A 27,724-nucleotide genomic window follows, 5' to 3' on the forward strand; every position below is an offset into this window, starting at 1 on the left:
GAGCAAGAATACATTCAGTTAGGTGATGAGTTAATGGACATTGTTTGGGAAATGCATCAAACTAAAGATGGTTGGAAACTAGAGAAGGGAGATAACCCAGAAGATGGCATTGTTCACAGTATATACAATAAAAAAATTAAGAGGAAAGTTTATAGACTACAGGTATGTCAAATGCTAAAAGAAGGATTGCATTTCATAAAATTTTAATATATATATATATATATATATATATATATAAAGATCACTATAATAAATGTTCTTGTGTATAGAAATATATATAGATTACTAAAAAATCCAACATTTAAAATATTCCCATTTTATAAAATGAATATGGGTTGTGACATTACACGAGAAGTCAAGGAAAAACATTTTATTTCAAAATTTAAATCACGATTGAATGCAAACTATACATTTTCTATTGTGTAATAATGACGCTCCATACTTCTATATATAGACTAAGTGTAATACGATTTATCTCCCTTTATATACTCAACGACAACTATGACGTTACATACCTACCGTTACATAGTTACGTTAATCATGTATAGTTTCACCTGAAGATTGTTATTTAAACATGAAAGTACTAGTGAATTAAAACTATTCATACCGGAAATGTTGGATTTTTTAGTAATCTATATATATATATATATACACATGTAATATACTGCAGCTGTGCTATTTGAGCAGTCAAATTGCATTGACCATATATTCATATGTGATATATACAGTCACTGACCGTATATCACCTTGTTTATGACGTTGACAATGTGTTTCCGTAGAGTTTTATTTATGACGTCAATAAAACATACAGGTTCGCAGCAATTTTATGTTGTCCGCTCACAATTAAAGAATGACAGTTTTTACCCTAAATACTTCATTTTGAACAGTTATAAGAGTTGCAGTATATAAAGAATAACCATACATTGTCTCGAAATATCAATCTGTTATTTGTACTTGGCTCGAAACAGGTAGAAATGCTCGGCACAGCCTCGCTTTCTACCTGTTCAAATAACATTGATATTTCGAGACAATGTATGGTTATTCTATATATAGTAGTCATGTTGAATTAATGCCTCAGTGGTCTCCTTGTTAAGCTTGCAGTCACATTGAGTCCCTTGGAAAGATTAAATATAAGACTTCAAAATTGTTACATTGTATTTGCTATTTTTCCACTAAGATGTAAATTAATGGTAAGCATTTTTTATTGATCATATTTATATTTATACATATATAAGTAAATTGTTGTACTCAAGAAGAGAGTAACAGTCAGGATTCTACTTTGTCAAAAATATCTCCCTATGACGCCAGTTCATTTTCACAATCGTAGAAATGGAAGCCATTGTAGGGATGACCCGCTGCCAATTTTGCTCTTTAAAACCGATAAATTTATCCACATAGCACCATTACGATCCTTATATGTCAGTTGTATTTTAAAAGACAAATGTATCTACTAGCTAATGAGCATCAGTTAATGATCTTGTCTGCATTGATTCAACTTAAAACTATTGTCTGATCGGTTGTCAGGTGGAATTTTTTTAAAATACTTAAACATTTTAAAAAAAAAGGGCAGACTATAAATTTTCAGCGGTCGAAGATTATAAACCCTAGTTATCACACACAAAAAATTATATTTTTTCGAAGATATACATTTTCATCATCCAACTTAAAAGACTGTCATCAAGCACTTTCAGTAAAAAAAAATAGCTATTCGAACACACCTGCTCTTATGTTTTAAAGTCAACCTGTAGCTATGATATATAAAAATGATAGAATCTGAAGGGAGATGATATATCAAATACTCTTGCTTTGTACGTTTTAAAGACAAAATATACACCTCAAACACGCCCTAACATAAAAAGGTGCACTCGATTTTCTCTTTTCAATACAATTGTTACACATTTTTTGGAATTATTTCTTGAGTCACATAATGGAAGGGCAGACGCGAAAATTACTGAACTAATAGATTGATATGTTCTCTGTCCGTGGTAATTTTTGTTTTAAAATTGGAGCGTATGCATTTTCTACATCCAACTTGATAGATACCCATGTCGTCAATTTGATATCTAATTGTTCTGCATTACTTAAATACTATGTAATAGATAAATTGAAAAATTATGCAAATGGTGTTTTTTAAATAAAACACTTAGTAATTGAGAAGAAAATTGTTGTTTTATTTGTTTCGATTAACTTTTAAAATTGTTGTTACTATAGTAAACATTACAGTAAGCATTTATCTCCTTCCCTAACAAAGAGCTTCGATTCTTTTGTTCTATTTCAACTGGGTTTCCACCTGGTAATTGTATGTAATGGTTAATAACTGACCAAAGAGCTAATAAAGCTCTCCTCATCACTTGGCGCCCATGAATGTTCTTTAACTTATAAAAAATCGTCTCATCTGAAATTGCTGGACCAAAGCTAACGAAACTTGGCCATAATCATCATTGGGGTATTTAGTTTTAAAATTGTGATCACCTTGCCTTCGAGCCAATTTGACAGACAGTGCTAAAAATATAACATAGCAGTAAAATGCAAGTTGGTCTATAATTTTAAATTGCTTATAACAGGGAACATTTGACTGACCAGAAATGTGGAGGTTTACCTATTGTTCATAACAAACTGTCAGATGACTTCTGATAGGAGTTATCAGCCATAAATTTTACCATTTTCTTTTTCATTTTTGCCAATTATCTTCAAAATCATAATAGATAGTTAGACACTTTTATGAAAATAGCCAAAAATGATCAGCAAGACAATAACATGAATAAGTCAACATGACTGAAATAGTCAACAAACGCCTTAACAGCCTATTGTCTTTTCACGAAGATTTTCTCCAATGTTTCTAGTTTTTATACGACTGCAATTTTTTTGTTGTTGGGTATAATGCTATGTCTTTGTCGTCGTTGTCTGTGTCGTTGTCATCCAAAACACATTTGGAGTCAAAACAATAACTAAAGTTAAAGTATAAGGATCTCTATGAAATTTTGCAAGACAGTTTAATATCACAAAAGGAAGTTTGGGATTGATTTTGGAAGTCATGGTACCAACAGTTTAGGAATTAGGGGCACAAAAGGGGCTAAAAACAACCATTTTTTTAGTTTCTGGACAATAAATTGTGTGTAAGTGTATGTATCTCTCTAAAATTGTACTGAAAGATTACATACCACAAAGGGAAGTCTGGGATTGATTTTGAGTGTTATGGTACCAACATCTTAGAAATAAAGGGGCCAAAATGGGCCAAAAACAAGCACTTTTGTAGTTTCTGGACAATAACTTGTGTATAAGTGTATGGATCTCTATAAAATTGTACCACAAGGTTCCATACCACATAGGGAAAGCTGGGATTGAGTTTTGGGGAATTTGCCACAAACATGCAGGGATAAGGGGCAAAAAACAATCATTTTTCTAGTTTCCAGACAATAACTTGTGTGTAAGTGTATGTATCTCTCTTAAATTGTACTGCAAGACTACATACCAAAAAGGGAAGGCTGGCATTTATTTTGAGTGTTATGGTACCAACAATTTATGCTTCAGACCTTGTATGCAAGATGTCTTATGTTACAAAGTTTCTATTTGTCATATGACCATTTTTCATCTTTTTATTATTTTTTCTTCTTTTACATTACAGTACCGGTATATAAACTGGTCATATTTAATACCTCATTTTCATGTGTCAGCTTGAAAAATTTGTTTATTTTTTTGTCATGTGAAATACTTAGGTATTATGAGTAATTGTGGATTCAGTATAAATATGGGGAAAATCAATATTTTTCACTCAAGCATGAACAGACTTTAATTGCTGAAAAATGGGGTAAAACAGTACATTAAATGCTATTACTTAGACAACAATAATATGTTCTCTTGTACCCATTAATGTAAAAAGCTGCAAACAGGCATTGTTTCTGAGTAAATTTGGATAGATATTTTTTATGAAACAGTGTATTTTGGACAGGTTAATCATTATTTTATGCATTGTTCCTGAGTGAATTTGGATAGATATTTTTTTTATGAAATAGTGTAGTTTGTACATGTTATTTATTATTTTATGCATTGTTCCTGAGTAAATTTGGATAGATATTTTTTTTATGAAACAGTGTATTTTGTACATGTTATTCATCATTTTACAGAGTGAGGTAGATTTTAGAGCTCAATATTTATGGGAGGAGTGTGCCTATCAGTTAGAAGAGAATTCTCACTGGAACCCAACTTGTGTAGAAAGCAGAGTAAGTATGTTAAACTATATGCTGTTAATATTTCTGGTAGGTTAACAGTTGCATTGAATTTGAAACTTTTTTCACTGTCTTTTTTTTATATAAATAAGGCCATTAGTTTTCTCGTTTGAATTGTTTTACATTGTCTTATCAGGGCCTTTTATAGCTGACTATGATTTGCTCATTGTTGAAGGCCGTACAGTGACCTATAGTTGTTAATGCCTGTGTCATTTTGGTCTCTTGTGGACAGTTGTCTCATTGGCAATCATACCACATCTTCTTTTTTATATCAACTCAACTGATTATATTTTATTACGGAAATTGCTGTTACAAGCATTCCATTAATGTATTCTCTCGTTTTATTACCATGTGAAATATTTGTCAACATCAAGCTGTATGGTACTGTGGATTAATTTATTTTAGTGGGTACCAATTTTCATGGATTGAGGAACATTTTCATTTTTGTGGATATTTGATTACATGGCTTTGCCAAAGTCTGCATACATTTCTATATAACTTTTATATTATTCGTTGGACATTGAAATTTGTTAGTTTTAACATATTTTATTGTTCAAAATGACAAATGGATTAGACACAAGTTTTACAACTTAGTAATGTCTTCTCTGAAATTTGTTCCCAGGTTACCACGACAGGGGCGGATCCAGCCATTTTAAAAAGGGCAGGTTCCCAACCCAGGACAAAGAGCGGTTCCAACTATATGTCCCCATTCAAATGCATTGATCGTCTGAAAAAAAGTGGGGGTTCCAACCCCTGGAACCCTGCTCTGGATCCGCCACTGCATGAAATTCCTGAAAAATTGGTTTCTAACAAATAATAATGAATCCACAGTATTTTATCTTTACATTATTGTGTTTCTCAGGTCATCATACAAGTTTTAGATTTATTTAAGTGTTAGTTCATTTTTCCAGCTCTTTTTGAAATAGCCGGATTTAAGGGCTATTCCAGAAAAAAATGTATGGGGGTGTTGGAAGGCAGTTTTTGTCAGCACCTGCCACCCAGACAATTGTATTTGAGAATTATAGTGCATTATAGTGTGAAAAGTTGCTCTGATACCAATCACTCATGTATTATTAATATAATGTGCCTTCCAACCCCCCCCCCCCCCCCCCCCCCCCCAAACATTGTTTTCTGGAAAAGCCCTAACATAATTACTCATATAAATATATATATATCTCTCAAGTAATTTTTTATACGACCGCAAAATTTGAAAAATTTTTCGTCGTATATTGCTATCACGTTGGCGTCGTCGTCGTCGTCGTCGTCGTCGTCGTCGTCGTCGTCGTCGTCGTCCAAATACTTTTAGTTTTCGCACTCTAACTTTAGTAAAAGTGAATAGAAATCAATGAAATTTTAACCACAAAAGGAAGGTTGGGATTGATTTTAGAAGTTTTGGTCCCAACATTTTAGGAAATAGGGGCCAAAAAGGGCCCAAATAAGCATTTTCTTGGTTTTCGCACTATAACTTTAGTTTAAGTGAATAGAAATCTATGAAATTTTAACACAAGGTTTATGACCACAAAAGAGAGGTTGGGATTGATTTTGGGAGTTTTGGTTCCAACAGTTTAGGAATTAAGGGCCAAAAAAGGGCCCAAATAAGCATTATTCTTGGTTTTCGCACAATAACTTTAGTATAAGTAAATAGAAATCAATGAAATTTTAACACAAGGTTTATGACCACAAAAGGAAGGTTGGGATTGATTTTTGGAGTTGAGGTCACAACAGTTTATGAATTAAGGGCCAAAAAGGGGCCCAAATAAGCATTATTTTTGGTTTTTGCACCATAACTTTAGTATAAGTAAATAGAAATCTATGAAATTTAAACACAAGGTTTATGACCATAAAAGGAAGGTTGGGTTTGATTTTGGGAGTTTTGGTCCTAACAGTTTAGGAATAAGGGGCCCAAAGGGTCCAAAATTGAACTTTGTGTGATTTCATCAAAAATTGAATAATTGGGGTTCTTTGATATGCCGAATCTAACTATGTATGTAGATTCTTAATATTTGGTCCCGTTTTCAAATTGGTCTACATTAAGGTCCAAAGGGTCCAAAATTAAACTTAGTTTGATTTTAACAAAAATTGAATCCTTGGGGTTCTTTGATATGCTGAATTTAAAAATGTACTTAGATTTTTAATTATTGGCCTAGTTTTCAAGTTGGTCCAAATGGGGGTCCAAAATTAAACTTTGTTTGATTTCATCAAAAATTGAATAAATGGGTTCTTTGATATGCCAAATCTAACTGTGTATGTAGATTCTTAATTTTTGGTCCAGTTTTCAAATTGGTCTATATTAAGGTCCAAAGGGTCCAAAATTAAACTAAGTTTGATTTTAACAAAAATTAAATTCTTGGGCTTATTTGATATGCTTTATCTAAATATGTACTTTGATTTTTGATTATGGGCCCAGTTTTCAAGTTGGTCCAAATCAGGATTCAATATCAAGTATTGTGCAATAGCAAGAAATTTTCAATTGCACAGTATTGCACAATAGCAAGAAATATCTAATTGCACAATATTGTGCAATAGCAATTAAATTTCAATTGGAGTTATCTTTCTTTGTATAGAATAGTAGTTGATAATATATTTTGGAAATTTGCCAGACATGACTATGATGTCATTTTCTATTTTTTATTTGCCAATAACTTTATGTAAATAACTTCATTGGAAATTTGCCAATATAAAATGTTGCTGATGAAGCTTTTTTTCCTTATCTTATCTAAAATGTTTTTAGATAATGTATGTTGGACATTTGTCAGACATGACTATGATGTCATTTTCTATTTTTATTTGCCAATAACTTTATGTAAATAACTTCATTGGAAATTTGCCAATATAAAATGTTGCTGATGAAGTTTTTTTTATTGTTTTATACAATAAACAATGTATATTCACTTTTACTACCAACCAATCTTTACCATTCAGTGATAACAAGCACTTTATTTTACATTTTAATATTTTATGATGTATTTAAAAGAGTAGTTATTGTTGCAAACTCCATTAGAAATTTGAATTGATATCAGTTTTGGAAAAAGGGAAACGGGGATGTGAAAAAAAGGGGGGGGGGGGTAAATTTTTCTCATTTCAGATTTCATAAATAAAAAGAAAATTTCTTCAAACATTTTTTTGAGAGGATTAATATTCAACAGCATAGTGAATTGCTCAAAGGCAAAAAAAAACTTTTAAGTTCATTAGACCACATTCATTCTGTGTCAGAAACCTATGCTGTGTCAACTATTTAATTTTAGATTTAAAAAGTTTGAAGAAGAAATCTTTAATTGATTTGTAAAATCTTGACATTTGTTTTGTGTAAAAAAAAAACCATGTAATGTCAAAAATTTGATCACAATCCAAATTCAGAGCTGTATCACGCTTGAATGTTTTGTCCATACTTGCCCCAACTGTTCAGGGTTCGACCTCTGCGGTCGTATAAAGCTGCGCCCTGCGGAGCACCTGGTTAAATAATATTTTCTCTTTGTCATAAGACAATTATATTCATTAAATTGTCATCTTTGTATGATTGAAACTTGAAAGTACCAGCTATAGTACAAAACTTTGTGTAAATGATACCTAATTATTGTCACCATTAACAATTCTGATTTAAGACTCCAACAGATATAATAGATATGGTGAAATTTCAGAAAACCGTAGGGTCAGCTAATTAATACCTGTATTAAACTATAACTGTTGGACAAATATATCAATAAAAAAATCTTAACTACTGTAAGACTGTTAAAGTGGAGTATCAGATAGTAGTTAAAAAGTCCTAAACCCAACATAACCTCTCTGAGAGACATGATGTCACATCCTGGAGTGGATATGTACATTTGTACCTGGCTATATTTGTTAATAAACAATAGAAAATTATAATCTCAACAAAAAACTGACAAAGGTATATTGAAAAATTGAAGGAAAATCATCCAAAGTACAAAACAAGTAACAATTTCAGGTTAAATAATTATTTACTACCTCTTTTGTGGATGGATATCTGCTTCTGACATGAAAGATCTTTTTACCAAACATTTAAAATGGAGAAAGCTGAAATGTAAAATATATGTCTTGTTATATATGTAGCCTTCTGGGAACAAAATAATTTTCATTCAAATGTACTGCATAGTCAGCTACACTGTTTTGTTGTTGGATGTTGATGGTATTAGAGATGATTTTTTAACATTATAAAATATTTATCATTGATATGATAGCTTTTGCATATGTGTAATGAGCGGAAGTACACAAGCCATAATTTCCCACCCAGGCTGATAACCCATATCAGGTGCATCTCATGCACAAAACCCATGATAGTGCCTCTCGTGCAAATTACTTCCGGTATTTCCAGTATCAGTTGTTTACTTTTCCATTGTGACGTCAGATTTTTTTATGACGACGTCAAAATTTACGGGAACTTTTGTGGGGATAGTTTAGTACTTGCTTAAACAAATGTCATTGACAATTATGAATCATTTTATAGTACAACAAACATGGAGTAATAATGATCATAAAACTCTTCCAAATTTTCAATGTTTCAAAATGCCTCTATGACCTCTATAGGAAATAATAACATAAGTAAATATTGAGGTAGTGATGTAATGGTTGGGCAATTATAGTGTATTTGTTGGATTCATAATTTAACTTCTTTTTTTTTAAAGTTTTTGACTGTTTTAGTTATTTCATTTGTTAATTTGCCATACATAAAACAATTGTCGGAAATATATGATAAAGAGATTAATACATGGCCTTTTCCATATCGGCTCGGGTATCATCCCTCGACCCATATCAGCACCTCGACTACTTCTCGGTCTGATATGGGGGTCTTGGGATGATACCTGGGCCGATATGGAAAAAGCCATGTATTAATCTCTATATAAACACCTAGCTTATTAAGGTCAACTGGTGCTGTGATTTCATTATTTTATTTATTTTTTAATTCAGGTATTACAAGCCATCAATGAAAATACAGACATAGCCTATACCATTGCAGCTGAAGCTGCTGGAGGTATTGTGGCAGCACGAGACTTTGTTAATCTACGAAGATGGGGAGAGAGAAATGGACAATATCTATCTTTAGTTACACACACCACTTTCTCAGGGATGCCTCATCAGAAAAAATATGTCAGGTATAACAGTAATTTGTATAATATAATTCAGAAATTTTTGCTTTGTTTTAATACCGAGATCCCTGAAAGTTCATAACTGAAAGATTGCACTTATGTTGAAGTTGTGCACCTGCTAATATGGAATGTTTTGAAGAATTTTTATCTTATTTTTCCATACTTGGGACCTTAGTAATTTTTCAGCAACTTTATGAAATAACTGTTTTGTGTAATCAAATCCTCCTACCAATTTTCAACGCCTGAAACTCAGCTGTTCTTCATCCTTTGAGATGTTTTTAAATTCAATTCAAATCTTTATTGCCATAAAACTACATATTTATAGTACCTGACACAACATTACAAAATGAAAATAAAATTATCAACAAGATTAATATACACCATAAAAGTAAATATTTTAAGAGTCCCCTGTCCTCAGTTCAATAGACTGTTTTAAAAAGGTTCCTAGCTTATTTACCTGAATGTGTGAAATTGGGTTGAGTATATATGTTATTTTATCTATGTCATTTAAATTTATAAAGTGGATATTCTCATTTATCAAAAAATCAAAATAAAATTTTCTATTATTATGGTTTCTATTACAATATAAAAAGAAATGAATTTCATCTTCAATTTGTATATAGTTTTTACATAATCTTTCTTATCTTGGTATTTTAAGGTATCTTCCCTTTTCTATTAATAAATTATGGTCACTTAATCTAAATTTTGTTATCAGTTTTCTGAATTCAAGTTTTGAGGAAGTTAAATATTTTTCTTCTGTATTATTTATTTTTACATGTTTATAAATAGTGAGTTTGCTGTTATCCTTTATATCTGATAGTTAATCATTTACTAGTTTTTCATAAAAATGCTTCAATTTTAATTTTATTTGTTCTCTTATATTTTTAGTTATCATTTGTGAGGAATATATTTTTAAAGTGTCCAAATCCATACCAGTTTCTTCCGAGTCTAAGTTTTGAAACAAAATAAAGGATTCTTTTAAGAGAGGATTAATTTCATCAGAATATAATCTAATAAGATACAATATAGATTGAAATTTAATATATAGTTCCAGAGGAAGTCTCCCCAGATCAGCTCTTGCACCTAAATTTGATGAAGTTTTGCTTATACCAAGTGTTTATTTTCAAAACTGTAGACTGGTGTAACTTTTCATTAGGTGTTTTATCAATGAAATAAAAGGAGTCCAATTGTTTTCCCAAGTCATTTGCTCTTTTTTTGGCTCTAAAATATGTTATATAGGAGTCTAAAAATGTAACTTCTGAATTATATAAAGCTATAGGTCTAACTAATGAATCAAAGAGATTATTTGCAACTTTAACTGGTATATTATTCAATAGACCAGTATGTGACTTCATCGCAAAGAGAACATTTTTAGCTTTTTTTGTTAGATCTATAGTTCTGTGTGAAAGATTTCCATTATTTTTAATCAACATTCCTAAAAAAATTTACTCATTTGTGTCTGATATTGGAATATCTTTGTATGTTGCAAATGAGTTAGCTGTTTTTCAACAGTTTTGCTTTAAAAAAAAACTCAGGGGTTTAGAATACTATCTATAGATGACACAGGTATGATTATTTTTAGCTCACCTGGCCCGAAGGGCCAAGTGAGCTTTTCTCATCACTTGGCATCCGGCATCCGGCGTCCGTCGTCCGGCGTCGTCCGTCGTCCGTCGTCCGTCGTCGTTAACTTTTACAAAAATCTTCTCCTCTGAAACTACTGGGCCAAATTTAACCAAACTTGGCCACAATCATCATTGGGGTATCTAGTTTAAAAAATGTGTTCGGTTACCCGGCCAACCAACCAAGATGGCCGCCATGGCTAAAAATAGAACATAGGGGTAAAATGCAGTTTTTGGCTTATAACTCTGAAACCGAAGCATTTAGAGCAAATCTGACATGGGGTTAAATTGTTTATTAAGTCAAGATCTATCTGCCCTGAAATTTTCAGACGAATCGGACAACCGGTTGTTGGGTTGCTGCCCCTGAATTGGCAATTTTAAGGAAATTTTGCCGTTATATGGTTATTATCTTGAATATTATTATAGATAGAGATAAACTGTAAACAGCAATAATGTTCAGCAAAGTAAGATCTACAAATAAGTTAACATGACCGAAATGGTCAGTTGACCCATATAGGAGTTATTGCCCTTTATAGTCAATTTTTAACCATTTTTCGTAAATCTTAGTAATCTTTTACAAAAATCTTCTCCTCTGAAACTACTAGGCCAAATTTATCCAAACTTGGCCACAATTATCTTTGGGGTATCTAGTTTAAAAAATGTGTCCGGTGACCCGGCCAACCAACCAAGATGGCCGCCAGGGCTAAAAATAGAACATAGGGGTAAAATGCAGTTTTTGGCTTATAACTTAAAAACCAAAGCATTTAGAGCAAATCTGACAATTGGTAAAATTGTTTATCAGGTCAACATCTATTTACCCTGAAATTTTCAGATGAATCTGACAACCTGTTGTTGGGTTGCTGCCCCTGAATTGGTAATTTTAAGGAAATTTTACTGTTTTTGGTTATTATCTTGAAAATTATTATAGATAGAAATAAACTGTAAACAGCAATAATGTTCAGCAAAGTAAGATTTACAAATAAGTCAACATGACCGAAATGGTCAGTTGACCAATATAGGAGTTATTGCCCTTTATAGTCAATTTTTAACCATTTTTCGTAAATCTTAGTAATCTTTTACAAAAATCTTCTCCTCTGAAACTACTGGGCCAAATTAATCCAAACTTATCCACAATCATCTTTTGGGTATCTAGTTTAAAAAATGTGTCCGATGACCTGGCCATCCAACCAAGATGGCCGCCATGGTTAAAAATAGAACATAGGGGTAAAATGCAGTTTTTGGCTTATAACTCAAAAACCAAAGCCTTTAGAGCAAATCTGACACGGTGGTCAAATTGTTTATCAGGTCAAGATCTATCTGCCCTGAAATTTTCAGATAAATCGGACAACCCGTTGTTGGGTTCCTGCCCCTGAATTGGTAATTTTAAGGAAATTTTACTGTTTTTGGTTATTATCTTGAAAATTATTATAGATAGAAATAAACTGTAAACAGCAATAATGTTCAGCAAAGTAAGATTTACAAATAAGTCAACATGACCGAAATGGTCAGTTGACCCATATAGGAGTTATTGCCCTTTATAGTCAATTTTTAACCATTTTTCGTAAATCTTAGTAATCTTTTACAAAAATCTTCTCCTCTGAAACTGATGGGCCAAATTAATCCAAACTTATCCACAATCATCTTTGGGGTATCTAGTTTAAAAAATGTGTCCGATGACCCGGCCATCCAACCAAGATGGCCGCCATGGCTAAAAATAGAACATAGGGGTAAAATGCAGTTTTTGGCTTATAACTCAAAAACCAAAGCGTTTAGAGCAAATCTGACATGGAGTTAAATTGTTTATCAGGTCAAGATCTATCTGCCCCGAAATTTTCAAATGAATCGGACAACCCGTTGTTGGGTTGCTGCCCCTGAATTGGTAATTTTAAGGAAATTTTGCTGTTTTTGGTTATTGTCTTGAATATTATTATAGATAGAGATAAACTGTAAACAGCAATAATGTTCAGCAAAGTAAGATTTACAAATAAGTCAACATGACCGAAATGGTCAATTGACCCCCTAAGGAGTTATTGTCCTTTATAGTCAATTTTCAACAATTTTTATAAAATTTGTAAATTTTTACTAAAATTTTCCACTGAAACTACTGGGCCAAGTTCATTATAGATAGAGATAATTGTAAGCTGCAAGGATGTTCATTAAAGTAAGATGTACAAACACATCACCATCACCAAAATACAATTTTGTCATGAATCTATCTGCTTCCTTTGTTTAATAGTCACATAGACCAAGGTGAGCGACACAGGCTCTTTAGAGCCTCTAGTTGTAACTTGTATCAAAATCTTTTCTAAAACTACTTGGCCAAATTCTACCAAACTTGGCCACTATCATCCTTGGGATATCTAGTTTTTAAAATGTGTGGCGTGACCCGGCCAACCAACTAAGATGGCCGCCATGGCTAAAAATAGAACATATAGGGTAAAATGCAGTTTTTGGCTTATAACTCAAAAACCAAAGCATTTAGCAAATCTGACAGCTGTAAAAGTGTTTATCAGGTCAAGATCTATCTGTCCTGAAATTTTCAGATGAATCGGACAACCTGTTGTTGGGTTGCTGCCCCTGAATTGGTAATTTTAAGAAAATTTTTCTGTTTTTGGTTATTATCTTGAATATTATTATAGATAGAGATAAACTGTAAACAGCAATAATGTTCAGCAAAGGAAGATTTACAAATAAGTCAGCATGACCAAAATGGTCAGTTGACCCGTGAAGGAGTTATTGCCCTTTATAGTCAATTTTTAACCATTTTTTCGTAAATCTAAGTAATCTTTTACAAAAATCTTCTTCTCTGAAACTACTGGGCCAAATTACACTAAACTTGGCCACAATCATCATTGGGGTAAATTGTTTAAAAAATGTGTGGCGTGACCTGGCCAATCAACCAAAATGGCTGCCACGGCTAATAATAGAACATAGGGGTAAAATGCAGTTTTTGGCTTATAACTCAAAAACCGAAGCATTAAGAGAAAATCTGACAGAGTTTAATTGTTTATCAGGTCAAGATCTATCTGCCCTGATGTTTTCACATGGATCGGAAAACCCGTTGTTAGGTTACTGTCCTGAATTGGTAATTTTAAGGAAATTTTGCCGTTTTTAGCTCACCTGACCTGAAAGGTCAAGTGAGCTTTTCTCATCACTTGGCGTCCGTCGTCCTGCGTCCGTCGTCCGTCGTCTGTCGTCCGTCGTCTGTCGTCCGTCGTCCGTAAACTTTTACAAAAATCTTCTCCTCTGAAACTACTGGGCCAAATTCTACCAAACTTGGCCACTATCATCCTTGGGATATCTAGTTTAAAAAATGTGTGGCGTGACCTGTCAAACCAACCAAGATGGCCGCCATGGCTAAAAATAGAACATAGGGGTAAAATGCAGTTTTTGGCTTATAACTCAAAAACCAAAGCATTTAGAGCAAATCTGACATGGAGTAAAATTGTTTATCAGGTGAAGATCTATCTGCCCTGAAATTTTCAGACGAATCGGACAACCTGTTGTTGGGTTGCTGCCCCTGAAATGGTTATTTTAAGGAAATTTTGCAGTTTTTGGTTATTATCTTGAATACTATTATAGATAGAGATAAACTGTAAACAGCAATAATGTTCAGCAGAGTAAGACCTACAAATAAGTCAACATGACCAAAATTGCCAGTCGATCCCTTAAGGAGTTATTGCCCTTTATAGTCAATTTTTAACAACTTTTCATCATTTTTTGTAACTTTTCTAAAAATCTTCTTCTCTAAAACTACTTTGCCAAATTTAATCAAACTTGGCAACAATTATCATTGTGGTTTATAGTTTAAAAAATGTGTCCGTTGACCCAGCATACCAAACAAAATGGCTGACATGGCTTAAAATAGAACATAGTGGTAAAATGCAGTTTTTGCTTTATATCTTTGAAACCAAGACATTTAGGGCAAATCTTTCAAGATTTTAATGTCCATCAGAATAAGATATATCCCCTCACAAATTTTCAGTTGAATCGGACAACCTGTTGTTGGGTTGCTGCCCTTAAATTGGTTATTTTAAGAAAATTTTGCAGTTTTTGGTTATTATCTTGAATACTATTATAGATAGAGATAAACTGTAAACAGCAATAATGTTCAGCAAAGTAAGATCTACAAATAAGTCAGCATGATCAAAATTGTTAGAGGATCCCCTAAGGAGTTATTGCCCTTTAGAGTCAATATTAAACAACTTTTCCTCATTTTTGTAACTTGTATAAAAATCTTTTCTAAAACTACTTGGCCAAATTTAACCAAACTTGGTCACAATCATAATACTAGGGTATCTATTTTTAAAAAGACTGTCTAATGACCCCGCCTACCAACAAAGATGGCCGACATCAGTAAACACATTAACAGGTGAGCGACACAGGCTCTTGAGAGCCTCTAGTTGGTTATTATCTTGAATATTGTTATAGATAGAGATAAACTGTAAACAGCAATAATGTTCATCAAAGTAAGATTTACAAAGAAGTCAACATGACCGAAATGGTCAGTTGACCCCTGTAGGAGTTATTGCCCTTTATAGTCAATTTTTTTACCATTTTTCGTAAATCTTAGTTATCTTTTACAAAAATCTTCTCCTCTGAAACTACTGGGCCAAATTAATTCAAACTTAACCACAATCATCTTTGAGGTACCTTGTTTGAAAAATGTGTCCGATGACCTGGCCATCCAACCAAGATGGCCACCACGGCTAGAAATAGAACAGGGGTAAAATGTAGTTTTTTGCTTATAACTCTGAAACCAAATCATTTAGAGGAAATCTGACAAGGAGTTAAATTGTTAATCAAGTCAATATATATCTGCCCTGAAATATTCAAATGAATTGGATAACCGGTTGTTGGGTTGCTGCCCTCCAATTGGTAATTTTTAGCTCACCTGGCCCAAAGGGCCAAGTGAGCTTTTCTCAGCACTTGGCGTCCGGCGTCCGTCGTCCGTCGTCTGTCGTCCGTCGTCTGTCGTCCGTCATCTGTCGTCCGTCGTCGTCTGGCGTCGTTAACTTTTACAAAAATCTTCTCCTCTGAAACTACTGGGCCAAATTTAACCAAACTTGGCCACAATCATCATTGGGGTATCTAGTTTAAAAAATGTGTCTGGTGACCCGGTCAACCAACCAAGATGGCCGCCATGGCTAAAAATAGAACATAGGGGTAAAATGCAGTTTTTGGCTTATAACTCAAAAACCAAAGCATTTAGAGCAAATCTGACGTGGGGTAAAATTGTTCATCAGGTCAAGATCTATCTGCCCTGAAATTTTCAGATGAATCGGACAACCCGTTGTTGGGTTGCTGCCCCTGAATTGGTAATTTTAAGGAAATTTTACTGTTTTTGGTTATTATCTTGAATATTATTATAGATAGAGATAAACTGTAAACAGCAATAATGTTCAGCAAAGTAAGATTTACAAATAAGTCAACCTGACCCAAATGGTCAGTTGACCCCTTTAGGAGTTATTGCCCTTTATAGTCAATTTTTAACCATTTTTCGTAAATCTTAGTTATCTTTTAGAAAAATCTTCTCCTCTGAAACTACTGGGCCAAATTAAACCAAACTTGGCCACAATCATCATTGGGGTATCTAGTTTAAAAAATGTGTCCGGTGACCCGGCCAACCAACCAAGATGGCCACCACGGCTAAAAATAGAACATAGGGGTAAAATGCAGTTTTTGGCTTATAACTCAAAAACTAAAGCATTTAGAGCAAATCTGACATGGGGGTAAAATTGTTTATAGGGTCAAGATCTATCTGCCCTGAAATTTTCAGATGAATCGGACAACCTGATGTTGGGTTGCTGCCCCTGAATTGGTAATTTTAAGGAAATTTTGCTGTTCTTGGTTATTATCTTGAACATTATTATAGATAGAGATAAACTGTAAACAGCAATAATGTTAAGCAAAGTAAGATTAACAAATAAGTCTACATGACTGAAATGGTCAGTTGACCCCTTTAGGAGTTATTGCCCTTTATAGTCAATTTTTAACCATTTTTCGTAAATCTTAGTAATCTTTTACAAAAATCTTCTCCTCTGAAACTACTTGGCCAAATTAATCCAAACTTGGCCACAATCATCTTTTTGGTTAGTAGTTTGAAAAATGTGTCCAGTGACCCGGCCATCCAACCAAGATGGCCGCCATGGCTGAAAATAGAACATGGGGTAAAATGCAGTTTTTGGCTTATAACTCAAAACCCAAACCATTTAGAGCAAATCTGACATGGGGTAAAATTGTTTATCAGGTCAACATTTATCTGCTCTGAAATTTTTAGATGAATCGGACAACCCGTTGTTGGGTTGCTGACCCTGAATTGTTGTAGTTTTAAGGAAATTTTGCTGTTTTTGGTCATTATCTTGAATATTATTATTGATAGAGATAAACTGTAAACAACAATAATGTTCAGCAAAGTAAGATTTACAAATAAGTCAACATGACCGAAATGGTCAATTGACCCCCTTAGGAGTTATTGTTCTTTATAGTAAATTTTTAACAATTTTCATAAAATTTGTAAATTTTTACTTACATTTTCCACTGAAACTAATGGGCCAAGTTCATTATAGATAGAGATAATTTTAAGCAGCAAGAATGTTCAGTAAAATAAGATGTACAAACACATCACCATCACCAAAACACAATTTTGTCATGAATCCATCTGCTTCCTTTAATATTCACATAGACCAAGGTGAGCGACACAGGCTCTTTAGAGCCTCTAGTTAAAGAAATTTTGCTGTTTTTGGTTATTATCTTGAATACTATTATAGATAGCGATAAACTGTAAACAGCGATAATGTTCATCAAAGTAAGATCTTCAAATAAGTCCACATGACCTAAATGGTCAATTGACCCCTTAAGGAGTTATTGCCCTTTATAGTCAATTTTTAACAATTTTCATTAATTTGGTAAATTTATGTAAATTTTTACCAAATATTTTTCTCTGTTACTAATGGGCAAAGTTCATTACAGATATAATTGTAAGAAGCAAGAATGTTCAGTAAAGTAAGAACTTCAAACACATCACCATCACCAAAATACAATTTTGTCATGAATCCATTTGTGTCCTTTGTTTAATATGCACATAGACCAAGGTGAGCGACACAGGCTCTTTAGAGCCTCTAGTTTGTTATTATCTTGAATATTATTATAGATAGAGATAAACTGTATACAGCAATAACGTTCAGCAAAATAAGATCTACAAATAAGTTTACATGACCAAAATAGTCAATTGACCCCTTAAGGAGTTATTGCCCTTTATAGTTAATTTTTAACATTTTTCATAAATTTTTGTAAATTTTTAGAAAATATTTTCCACTGTAATTACTGGGCCAAGTTCATTATAGATAGAGATAATTGTAGCAACAAGAATGTTCAGTAAAGTAAGATCTACAAACACATCACTATCACCAAAACACAATTATGTCATGAATTTATCCGTGTCCATTGTTAAATATGCACAAGACCAAGGTGAGCGACACAGGCTCTTTAGAGCCTCTAGTTTTAGAGATGCATTGAAGGACCTGTTGTGCTAGCTTAAAATCAGACTCAGATTATAAAATGACAACAGGTGTAATTATTCTTGGAGTGAACCAGGGTGATTATTTTTCAAATGGTTATTGTCCCCCACTAACTTATTGCAAGGGATTGTTCAATCTCTAAGTATTTGTCCATCTAGTCTTGTTAATGCTCTTTGCCAGATTTTTATGAAACTTTGTCATAGGTTTATATCAGCAATGTCTTAGACGAGTTTGAAAATCAGTGCCTATCAATTATTTTTGAAAGAGTTATGCCCCTTGGGAAACATTGATAACATGAAAATTGCATCATTAGTGATCTCATGTGAACAATTCTTGCCAGATTTTTATGAAACATATATTTAAAGTTTAACCCCGCCGCATTTTTGTGCCTGTCCCAAGTCGGGAGCCTCTGGCCTTTGTTTGTCTTGTATGATTTTTATATGACTGCAAAAAATATTTTGTGATCCTATAATGGTATGATGTCGTCGTCGTCTGTGTTATCAGTCGTCCGAAGACATTGGTTTCCTGACAATAAATTTAGTTTAAGTCAATGGATCTCTATGAAACTAAGAAGGTTCAATACCACAAAAAGAAGGTTGGGATTGATTTGGGGATGATGGTCCCAACGGTTTAGGAATTAGGGACCCAAAACAAGCATTTTTCTAGTTTCAGTAAAAAAACTTGTGTATTAGTATTTCGATTATTCCGTAATTGTATCACAATGTTTAATACAGCAAGAAGAAGGTTGGGATTCACATTAGGGGTTATGGGGCCAGCAGTTTAGGAATTGAGGGCCAAAAAGGGACCAAAAACAATAATTTTTGTAGTTCCTGGACAATAACTTGTAAGTGTATGGATCTCTCTGACATTGTACCACAAGGCTCCATATCATAAAGGAAAGCTGGGATTGAGTTTGGGGGTCACTGCCCAAAACATGTAGAAATTAGGGGCCAAAAAAAGGGCCAGAAAAAGCATTTTTCTAGTTTCCAGACAATAACTTGTGTTTAAGTGTATGGATCTCTCTGAAGTTGTACTACAGGGTTCCATACTACAAAGGAAAGGATGGAAGTGAGTCTTGGGGTAATTGCTCCAAGGGGGGTCTCCAAAAAAATGGGTGGGGGCCTTGATATTTTTTTTTCAAATTTCACAAATTTTTAAAAAGTTTCAAGATAAAATCTTCATTTGCACAGTATTGCACAATTGATTTATAAGATCTTTTACCACTGTAATTTTTTGTCAGAAACCTATTTTATGTCAAAATTTTGATCACATTCAAAATTCAGACAGTATTAAGCATAAATACTGTATCCAAATTTGCCCCATCTGATCAGGGTTCAACCTCTGCGGTTGTATCAGGCTCACTCAGCCAACTATTCTATTAATTTTAGTTTCTTGTGTATGATTTTGAGTTAAGTATGACGTTTATTATCACTGAACTAGTACCATATTTGTTTTGGGGCCAGCTGAAGGACTCCTCCATGTAGGGAGTTTCTTGCTGCATTTAAAACCATTGGTGGCCTTCGGCTGTTGTCTGCTCTATAGTCAGATTGTTGTCTCTTTGACACATTCCCCATTTCCATTCTCAATTTTATCATAGGTTTATATCAGCAAATTCATGGTAGATTTGAAAATCAATGCCTAATTAATATCTTTGAAAACTGTAATGCCCCTTGAAAACAATTATTTTATGGAAAATTGCTCTCATGTAAACAATTTTTGCCAAATTTTTATGAAACTTATATGATCAAAGATTGATATTTGTAATGTCTTGGACAAGTTCTAAAATCAGCACCAATCAATTACTTTTAAAAGAGTTATGCCCCTTAGCAACATTGCTTATATGGAAAATTGCTACATTAGTGCTCTAAAGTGTACTATTCTTGACATATTTTGTGAAACTTTTTCATAGGTTCATATCAGCCAAATCATCAAAGTTTTAAAATCAATGCAGATCAATTACTTGTAAAAGAGTTATGCCCCTTAGCAACATTACTTATATGGAAAATTGCTTCATTAGTGCTCTGAAGTTTACTATTCTTGACATATTTTGTGAAACTTTTTCATAGGTTTATATCAGCCAAATCAATCATCAAAGTTTAAAAATCAATGCAGATCAATTACTTTTAAAAGAGTTATGCCCCTTAGCAACATTACTTATATGGAAAATTGCTTCATAAGTGCTCTAATGTGTACTATTCTTGACATATTTTACATAGGCGGATCCAGGGGGGCCCTGGTCCCCCCTTTCGTGGGAAAAATTTGGTTGATTATATAGGGAATCATTGAAGCATGACTGGAGCGCCCCCCCCCTTAGGTCAGTCAGCAGGCCCCCCCCCCCCCCCCCCCCCCCCCCCCCCTTAGGAAAAGTTCTGGATCCGCCACTGTTTTGTGAAACTTTTTCATAGGTTCATATCAGCCAAATCATCATAGTTTAAAAATCAATGCAGATCAATTACTTTTAAAAGAGTTATGCGGCATAATGCCCCTTGGAAATGTTGATTTTATGGAAAAATTATCACTCTCATGTGTACAATTCTTCCCAATTTTGTAAAAAAAACAATTATATTGTAAGTTAATATCAAAAATGTTTTTGACACTTTCGAAAATAAGTGCTGATCAAATATTTTTAAATAGTTATGACCCTTGGAAAAATTAATTATGACAGAAATCGCATGGCATTTGCTCTGAATATAAACAAGAAGATGTGGTTTAATTGCCAATGAGATAACTCTTCACAAGAGATCAAATGAAGCAGAAATAAACAGCTAAAGGTCATTGTACCACCTTCAACATAGGCAAAGCCCTTACCGCATAGTCAGCTATATAGGCAGCAAAATCCCAAATGTAAAACAATTCAAACCAGAAAACTAACGGCCTAATTAATGTCGAAAATAATGAATGAAAAATAAATGTTACCCAGCTACAAAGACAGTCCCTGAATTACAGGCTCCTGACTTGGGACAGATACATACATATAAAATGTGGCGAGGTTAAACATGTTAGGGCTATTCCAGAAAAAAATGTATGGGGGTGTTGGAAGGCAGTTTTTGTCAGCACCTGCCACCCAGACAATTGTATTTGATAATTATAGTGCATTATAGTGTGAAAAGTTGCTCTGATACCAATCACCCATGTATTATTAATATAATGTGCCTTCCCCCCCCCCCTCCCCCCCCCCCCCCCCCCATTCATTTTTTTCTGGAATAGCCCTTAGCGGGATCCCAAACCTTGATTTCTCTTAGATAATCATAACCAAAAAAAAGTTGGGCTAAAGATTGCATTTCATGCAATCAAAACCCTATGTTACAGACTTCTTATCAAAATCTTTCAAGGTTTATCACTACTTTTGAGATACACACAGTATAGTGCATTGATCATAATATTATAAATATTCTATCTATGAACTTTATCAGAAATTTATCAATGAAATATTTGCTCAGATATTCAAGTCACAGAATGATGTCATACATGTACTTGTCAAGAAAATAATATAACTTTTGTAAGGTGCAGGAATCTAAATATCAAAGATGTCATATTGTTATTAAAGTCATCTAAAAAATAGGAGTTTAATTATTCTTCATTTGTCCAAAAATGTAGTTGAATCAACCAATGCTTTATACAATGCAATATTTAATTTTACTTCCCACTGTTAAATAAAGCAATCTAACAACCTTTCAATGCTTACAAGCACTTTGATTAGTTGGATAGATAAAATATGTGCAACAAAGGGAACATAAGAACTCTGTGCTTTTATTTGATTATTTACAGCAATTTGCAACATTGAATTTTTATTGTTTTATAGACAATGTATATGTTTTTGTCTTTCGTGTGCAACTATTTCCAACAGTTTTTAGGATACTTATTTCAACCTGCCTGTTAGAAAAGTTACTTAATTTTCTTAGTGATATTTTGAGGTTGTTTATTTCAAGTTAAAATTATTGGATAATATTTATTCCTTGGAAAGATTTTTTAAACTGTTAATAATAAGGTTTTTTCCTATTTCCAGAGGTGAAAATGGTCCTGGAGGATTTTTATTTGTACCTATACCAAATGAGCAACATAAATGTCAATTTTTATGGTATCTCAATACAAATCTAAAGGTAAGTGAAGAAAAATATACGATAATGATAAAGGACTGAAAATTCATTTCTATAATGAGGGTGGTACCCAACACCTTGACTTATATTAAGTTGGCTTGTTTAATTTTCATAAAATTTAGACAAAATGTTTACTTTGACCCTTGGACAAAAATATAATAATTTCAAAAAATTTGAACCAACCACTTATTACGTAAAAATTCATTGGTTGTATAGCAGTTTGACAAATACTTATTTTGATCGTTGAGAAGCATTTCCTTAACAATACAATGTGATTAAAACGTTTAGCTGATTTTTACAGAGTTATCTCCCTGTAGTGTTAGGTACCACCTTAAGAAAGGAAGCAAAAAAATAATTTGTTTCTATTAGTAATAGGTAAAATGAATAAAAAAACCAAAAAATTGTTTATGCTATTCCTTTATGTTATTGAACAGTTGTTAAAAAAAGTCCCCCCACAAATGATGAATTGTCAGTGCTTATATATCCTGATATGATCCAGAAAATGATAATGCCCCTGAAAAAGTGAAAACATAAATCAGAAGACACTGAGATGTCAGCAAATGGTTTTCATCAATTGCCAATTGTCTTGACCTTTTATGATCTCTTTATTACACTGAGTGGAGGCTCTGTGTCGATCAGTGTTTTTTAAAGCTTAATACTTTGATCTCATACCAAAGTTCATTAAGAATAACACACAATTTTATAAATTCTGCAATGTGGTCAACGGAAATATTTATTGAGTTAAATATCTTTGAAATGCAATAGTTTTGTATTTCGTCTATTTAATTCATTTTCTAGATTGTGTAGTTTCATATGACAACAAAAAAAAATTTGTGTTCGTATATTGGTATCACGTCGTCTTTGTCTGAAGACACTTAGTTTCCAGACAATAGTTTAAGTGAATGGATCTCTATGAAATTTAAACACAAGGTTTGAAACCACAAAAGGAAGGTTGGGATTGATTTTTGGGGTTATGGTCTTAAAAGTTTAGGAACAAGGGGCCCAAAAGGGGTCAAAATAAGTATTTTTCTAGTTTCCAGACAATAACTTGTGTGTAAGTGTATGGATCTTTCTGAAATTGTATCACAATGTTCCATACCAAGAAAGGAAGATTGAGATTGATTTTTGGGGTTGAGGCACAAACTGTTTGGGAAAAAGGGGCCAAAATCAATACTTTTCTAATACTTTGTATAAATTGCTTATTTTTTTACCAATTTCAATGGGGTTTTATTCTTTGGGTTCTTTAACATTTTAGTTTAACTGTGTATTAAGTTTTTGGAATATGGTCCCGGTTTTTAAATTGGTTCACAAGAGGTCCAAGGGTCCAAAATTAAACTTTTTTTTTTTACAAAAATTGAATTATTGAGGTTCTTAGTCGAATCTTACTGTGTATTTATATTTTTAATTTTCTGTCATGTTTTCAAATAGGCCTACATTAAGGTCTAAAGGGTCCAAAATAAAACTTAATTTGATTTTAACAAAAATTGAATAAATGCAGTTCTTTGATAGGCTAAATCTAACTGTGTATTTAGATTTTTGATATTTGGACCCTGTTATCAAAATTGGTCCACATGAGGTCCAAAGGGTCTAAAATTGAACTTTGTTTGATTTCATAAAAAAATGAATAATTTGTGTTCTTTGATATGCTGAATCTCACTATTTATTTAGATTTTTGATTTTTGGGCCCTGTTATCAAATTGGTCATATTGAGGTCAAAAGGGTCGATTTCATAAAAAAAAAGTCAATTCTTGAGAATTTGATATGCTGAATCAATCCATGTATTTAGATTTTGGATATTGGACCATAATAGGTAAATTTAATTTTTTTAAGTTCATTAGACCACATTCATTCTGTGTCAGAAACCTATGCTGTACGTATCAAATATTTAATCACAATCCAAATTCAGAGATGTATCAAGCTTGAATGTTGTGTCCATTCTGGCCCCAATCATTCAGAGGTAGACCTCTGGGGTCGTATCAAGCTGTGCCCTGCGGTGCATTTTATTAAGACATAAAATTAGTAAGCATTATGTCATGGTGGAAATTATTTAATTAACACCAAATGACTGTTTTCACACTCTTATGTTAAGCTGGCTGTGCACAAATATACTATTGACTGTCAAAGAATTGCCATTGGCAAAATATTCTTTACAGGACAAAATAATAAAATATTATAAAAACAAGACCTCTGATAAGGTTCGTTACAAATAGAATAATACATGACAAAATCTGTATCGCATGCTGTATCACCATGAGAAACCAATATCAGTCCTGAGAACTGATATTGGTCGAGTAGTACTAGTGATACAGCATGCGATACAGATTTTGTCATGTATTATTCTGTTTATCATATATTTTTAAAATAGAATCAGATGCATGTGATATACCTTTTTCATAAATCGTCCATAGATAAAAAAGAATTTCCTGTATTTTTCCAACTGATTTTTTTAGTTCACTGTTCTGTTGTCAACCGTCTGGTGTAAACTATTTCAAACATATTCTCATCTGAAACTACTGAACCAATTCCTACCAAACTTTAGCTGAATGATCCTTAGAGTATCTAGAATAGAGTTTGTGTTTAATTTTCTGTTTAGTCTAAAAACATGGCCTCCATGGCTATGATACAGGATAGGTGATACAGAATGGAAAAAAGAACCTTTATTAGATATACAAAATAGCGGTATTTTGTACTTAATATAAGATAAATATATAGAAGACAAACGCATCAAAATTGCATGGCTAAACTACATTTTTTTTGGTACTGAACCCTTCCTTTTTTGTTAAACCACAGATCAAACATGTAGGACATATATTTAAAGTAATTTTATATGTATAATTATTGGAAATGTATGATTGTTTTGTTATGTGAATTGTTGATTATTACTAGGGATGCCAACAAGAACTTGAGTACTCAAGTATCGCTCAGTACTATACCAAGTATGGAACACCAAAATGATACTTGACTTATCTTTTTCCTGTTATGGTTTGGCTTTCTTCAGCTTAAAAAAAAAAAAAAAATTAAACTCATTTAAAATTCTTCTAAACATAATTATGCTATGAACAAGAGCACCTTTCCAAGGCTTACACTTGTGTTTTTTACGGTTCCCAAATACTGTTTGAGTAATCATTTTTCGATACATGTTTACCAATAACTTGATTTGATTATTGCCAGTTTACATAATTAGTCCATCAAGTGAATGAGCTATTAATTATTATATGAAATTCCTGGAACTATTATCTAGTCCTAGGTAATAATGTTGAGGGTTTGACATTTCCTTTTTGTTAATTTTACCCCAGTATTGCTTGGAAAAACTGAGTTGACATCCCTGATAATTACCCTACTTTTCAGAAAGATGAAGATGAAATAGAATATTACATGTTGTATGCTATTTTTTATACAGGGATGGTTACCACAGCAGGCTATCGATGTTGGACTAACAGGAGTAATGCTTGACTACTTAAAGTATCTTAGAATACACATTGAAGATCTCAAAAATAGGGAAAAATCCTGAGAATATAGAAAAGGAGAGAAAGAATTGTATTTTCATTTTAACAAAATAAGCATTCTGTGATTACAGTGATTTAAAATTAAGATTGATTTGATTACATGTTATTGTATGGCAGAAGAATAAGTCACTTATGATGTATATGAAGTTAAATTTTTTGGTGTGTGTGAAATTTGCGATGATATATATAGATGGATAACCTGTTTTTAAATAATTAGATAATGCTCCATGTAAAAATCTTCAATTTTATTTGTAGATCTTGACTCAAAAAACAACATTTTAACAGAATTTTATCTTATTTTCGTGTGGACAGTGTAAATTATGTCCTTATGTTTAAGTTGTATTAATTAGACAATTTATTAAGAAGTTTCATGGATTGTCTCTGAGGGTCATGGGTTCAACAGCTTGTTTTGTGTCATTTGAAGGCTCCTCAAAATATCATAAAATCCCCATGTTAAAAATGTTTAAAATATTAACTCTATTGATACAATATATATTTTTGAAATACCAGTAGTTAATCTTGATGATAAATTGATGGGGTTAAGGTTTAATAAATGATTTTCTTACTAACTTTATCCGCATGCATTTTTCGTAGGATGTGATTGCCAATTTTTATATGCCTGCAAACGGAACGTATTATGATATACAATTATCCATCGGTCCGTGAGTCCTACCGCCCGTCTTCCACATGTCGGACATTAACCTAAAAATGCATTCACCAAATTGCAAGAAATTTTGGTGAATTGTTTATATCTATTGACAAGAGCTCCCTTTTGATTTTTATAACTTTCAGATTTTACATTTCCAAGTTATGAGATCTTCATTAAAAAAGGGGTGATTTTCCAGTTTTCGGACAATCACTCAAAAAAGCCTAAGGTTCGTGAATTTCTGATATTACATTGAGAAGTCATTGAACTTTATTCTTCAAAAACATCATGGGCCTATCATGGGCTCATGACGCAGCTGTTTATCAATTGAAGAGACAGTTTTCTCATAGAAATCAAAGCTCCTGCAGATGTATTACTGAAACAAATACTTGTTGATAAAAACAAAAACTTTTTTAAATGTGAACCAAGTACTGCAGTTATTGATATTAAGCTTACTATGAATTGGCAATTAACTCACTCTTTAAATTGAAGAAATAGAAAAAACATGAAATTTGAAATGAAAGTATATATTGTTCAAATTGTACAAGTTAACTAAACTAGGTAAACTTTAACAATTATTGTAATTTAAAGTAATAAGCTTTTTGTTACCGTTTTGTTACTCAGTAATAAAACATCTTGCACTTAGTTATCATCTCTGACCAACTGATTATTTATCAGGTTAATATCTAAGGTGAGTTAAAAATATGACATAATTATATAGAGTTGTCAAGTGCTATATTTCCTCTAATTTGCATGGCAATATGTATGAACTTATCATGATAAAATAGTTTACAATGGTTATCTTTTCTTTTGCCTGAATTGATGTTTGGGTTGAATGTCATAGACATCAGAATTCCTCCATCTCCTCATTGTAGCTGAGAACAGTAAGAGGAAACTAACAAGCAGTTTGAATAAATACTATTACAGAGGAAAAGTAACAAGTGCATTATAACAAGATACTTTTTTTTTATTGTTACTTAATAAACAATGACATATATAATCTAA

At 32.7% G+C, this 27,724-nt stretch overlaps 1 protein-coding gene across 1 annotated transcript; it reads left to right on the forward strand.

Moving 5' to 3' along the window:
• Window positions 1–27,724, forward strand: LOC139506654 (stAR-related lipid transfer protein 3-like; the record flags this gene model as incomplete). The annotated part of the gene is given in 5 exon segments (XM_071295509.1): window positions 1–162; window positions 4,125–4,220; window positions 9,153–9,337; window positions 22,477–22,570; window positions 25,968–27,724. Coding segments are annotated over 5 exon segments (648 nt in total), but the record flags the coding sequence as incomplete, so codon positions are not given.

Source organism: Mytilus edulis, unplaced genomic scaffold, assembly GCF_963676685.1.
Source record: "Mytilus edulis unplaced genomic scaffold, xbMytEdul2.2 SCAFFOLD_214, whole genome shotgun sequence".
NCBI lineage: Eukaryota > Metazoa > Mollusca > Bivalvia > Mytilida > Mytilidae > Mytilus > Mytilus edulis.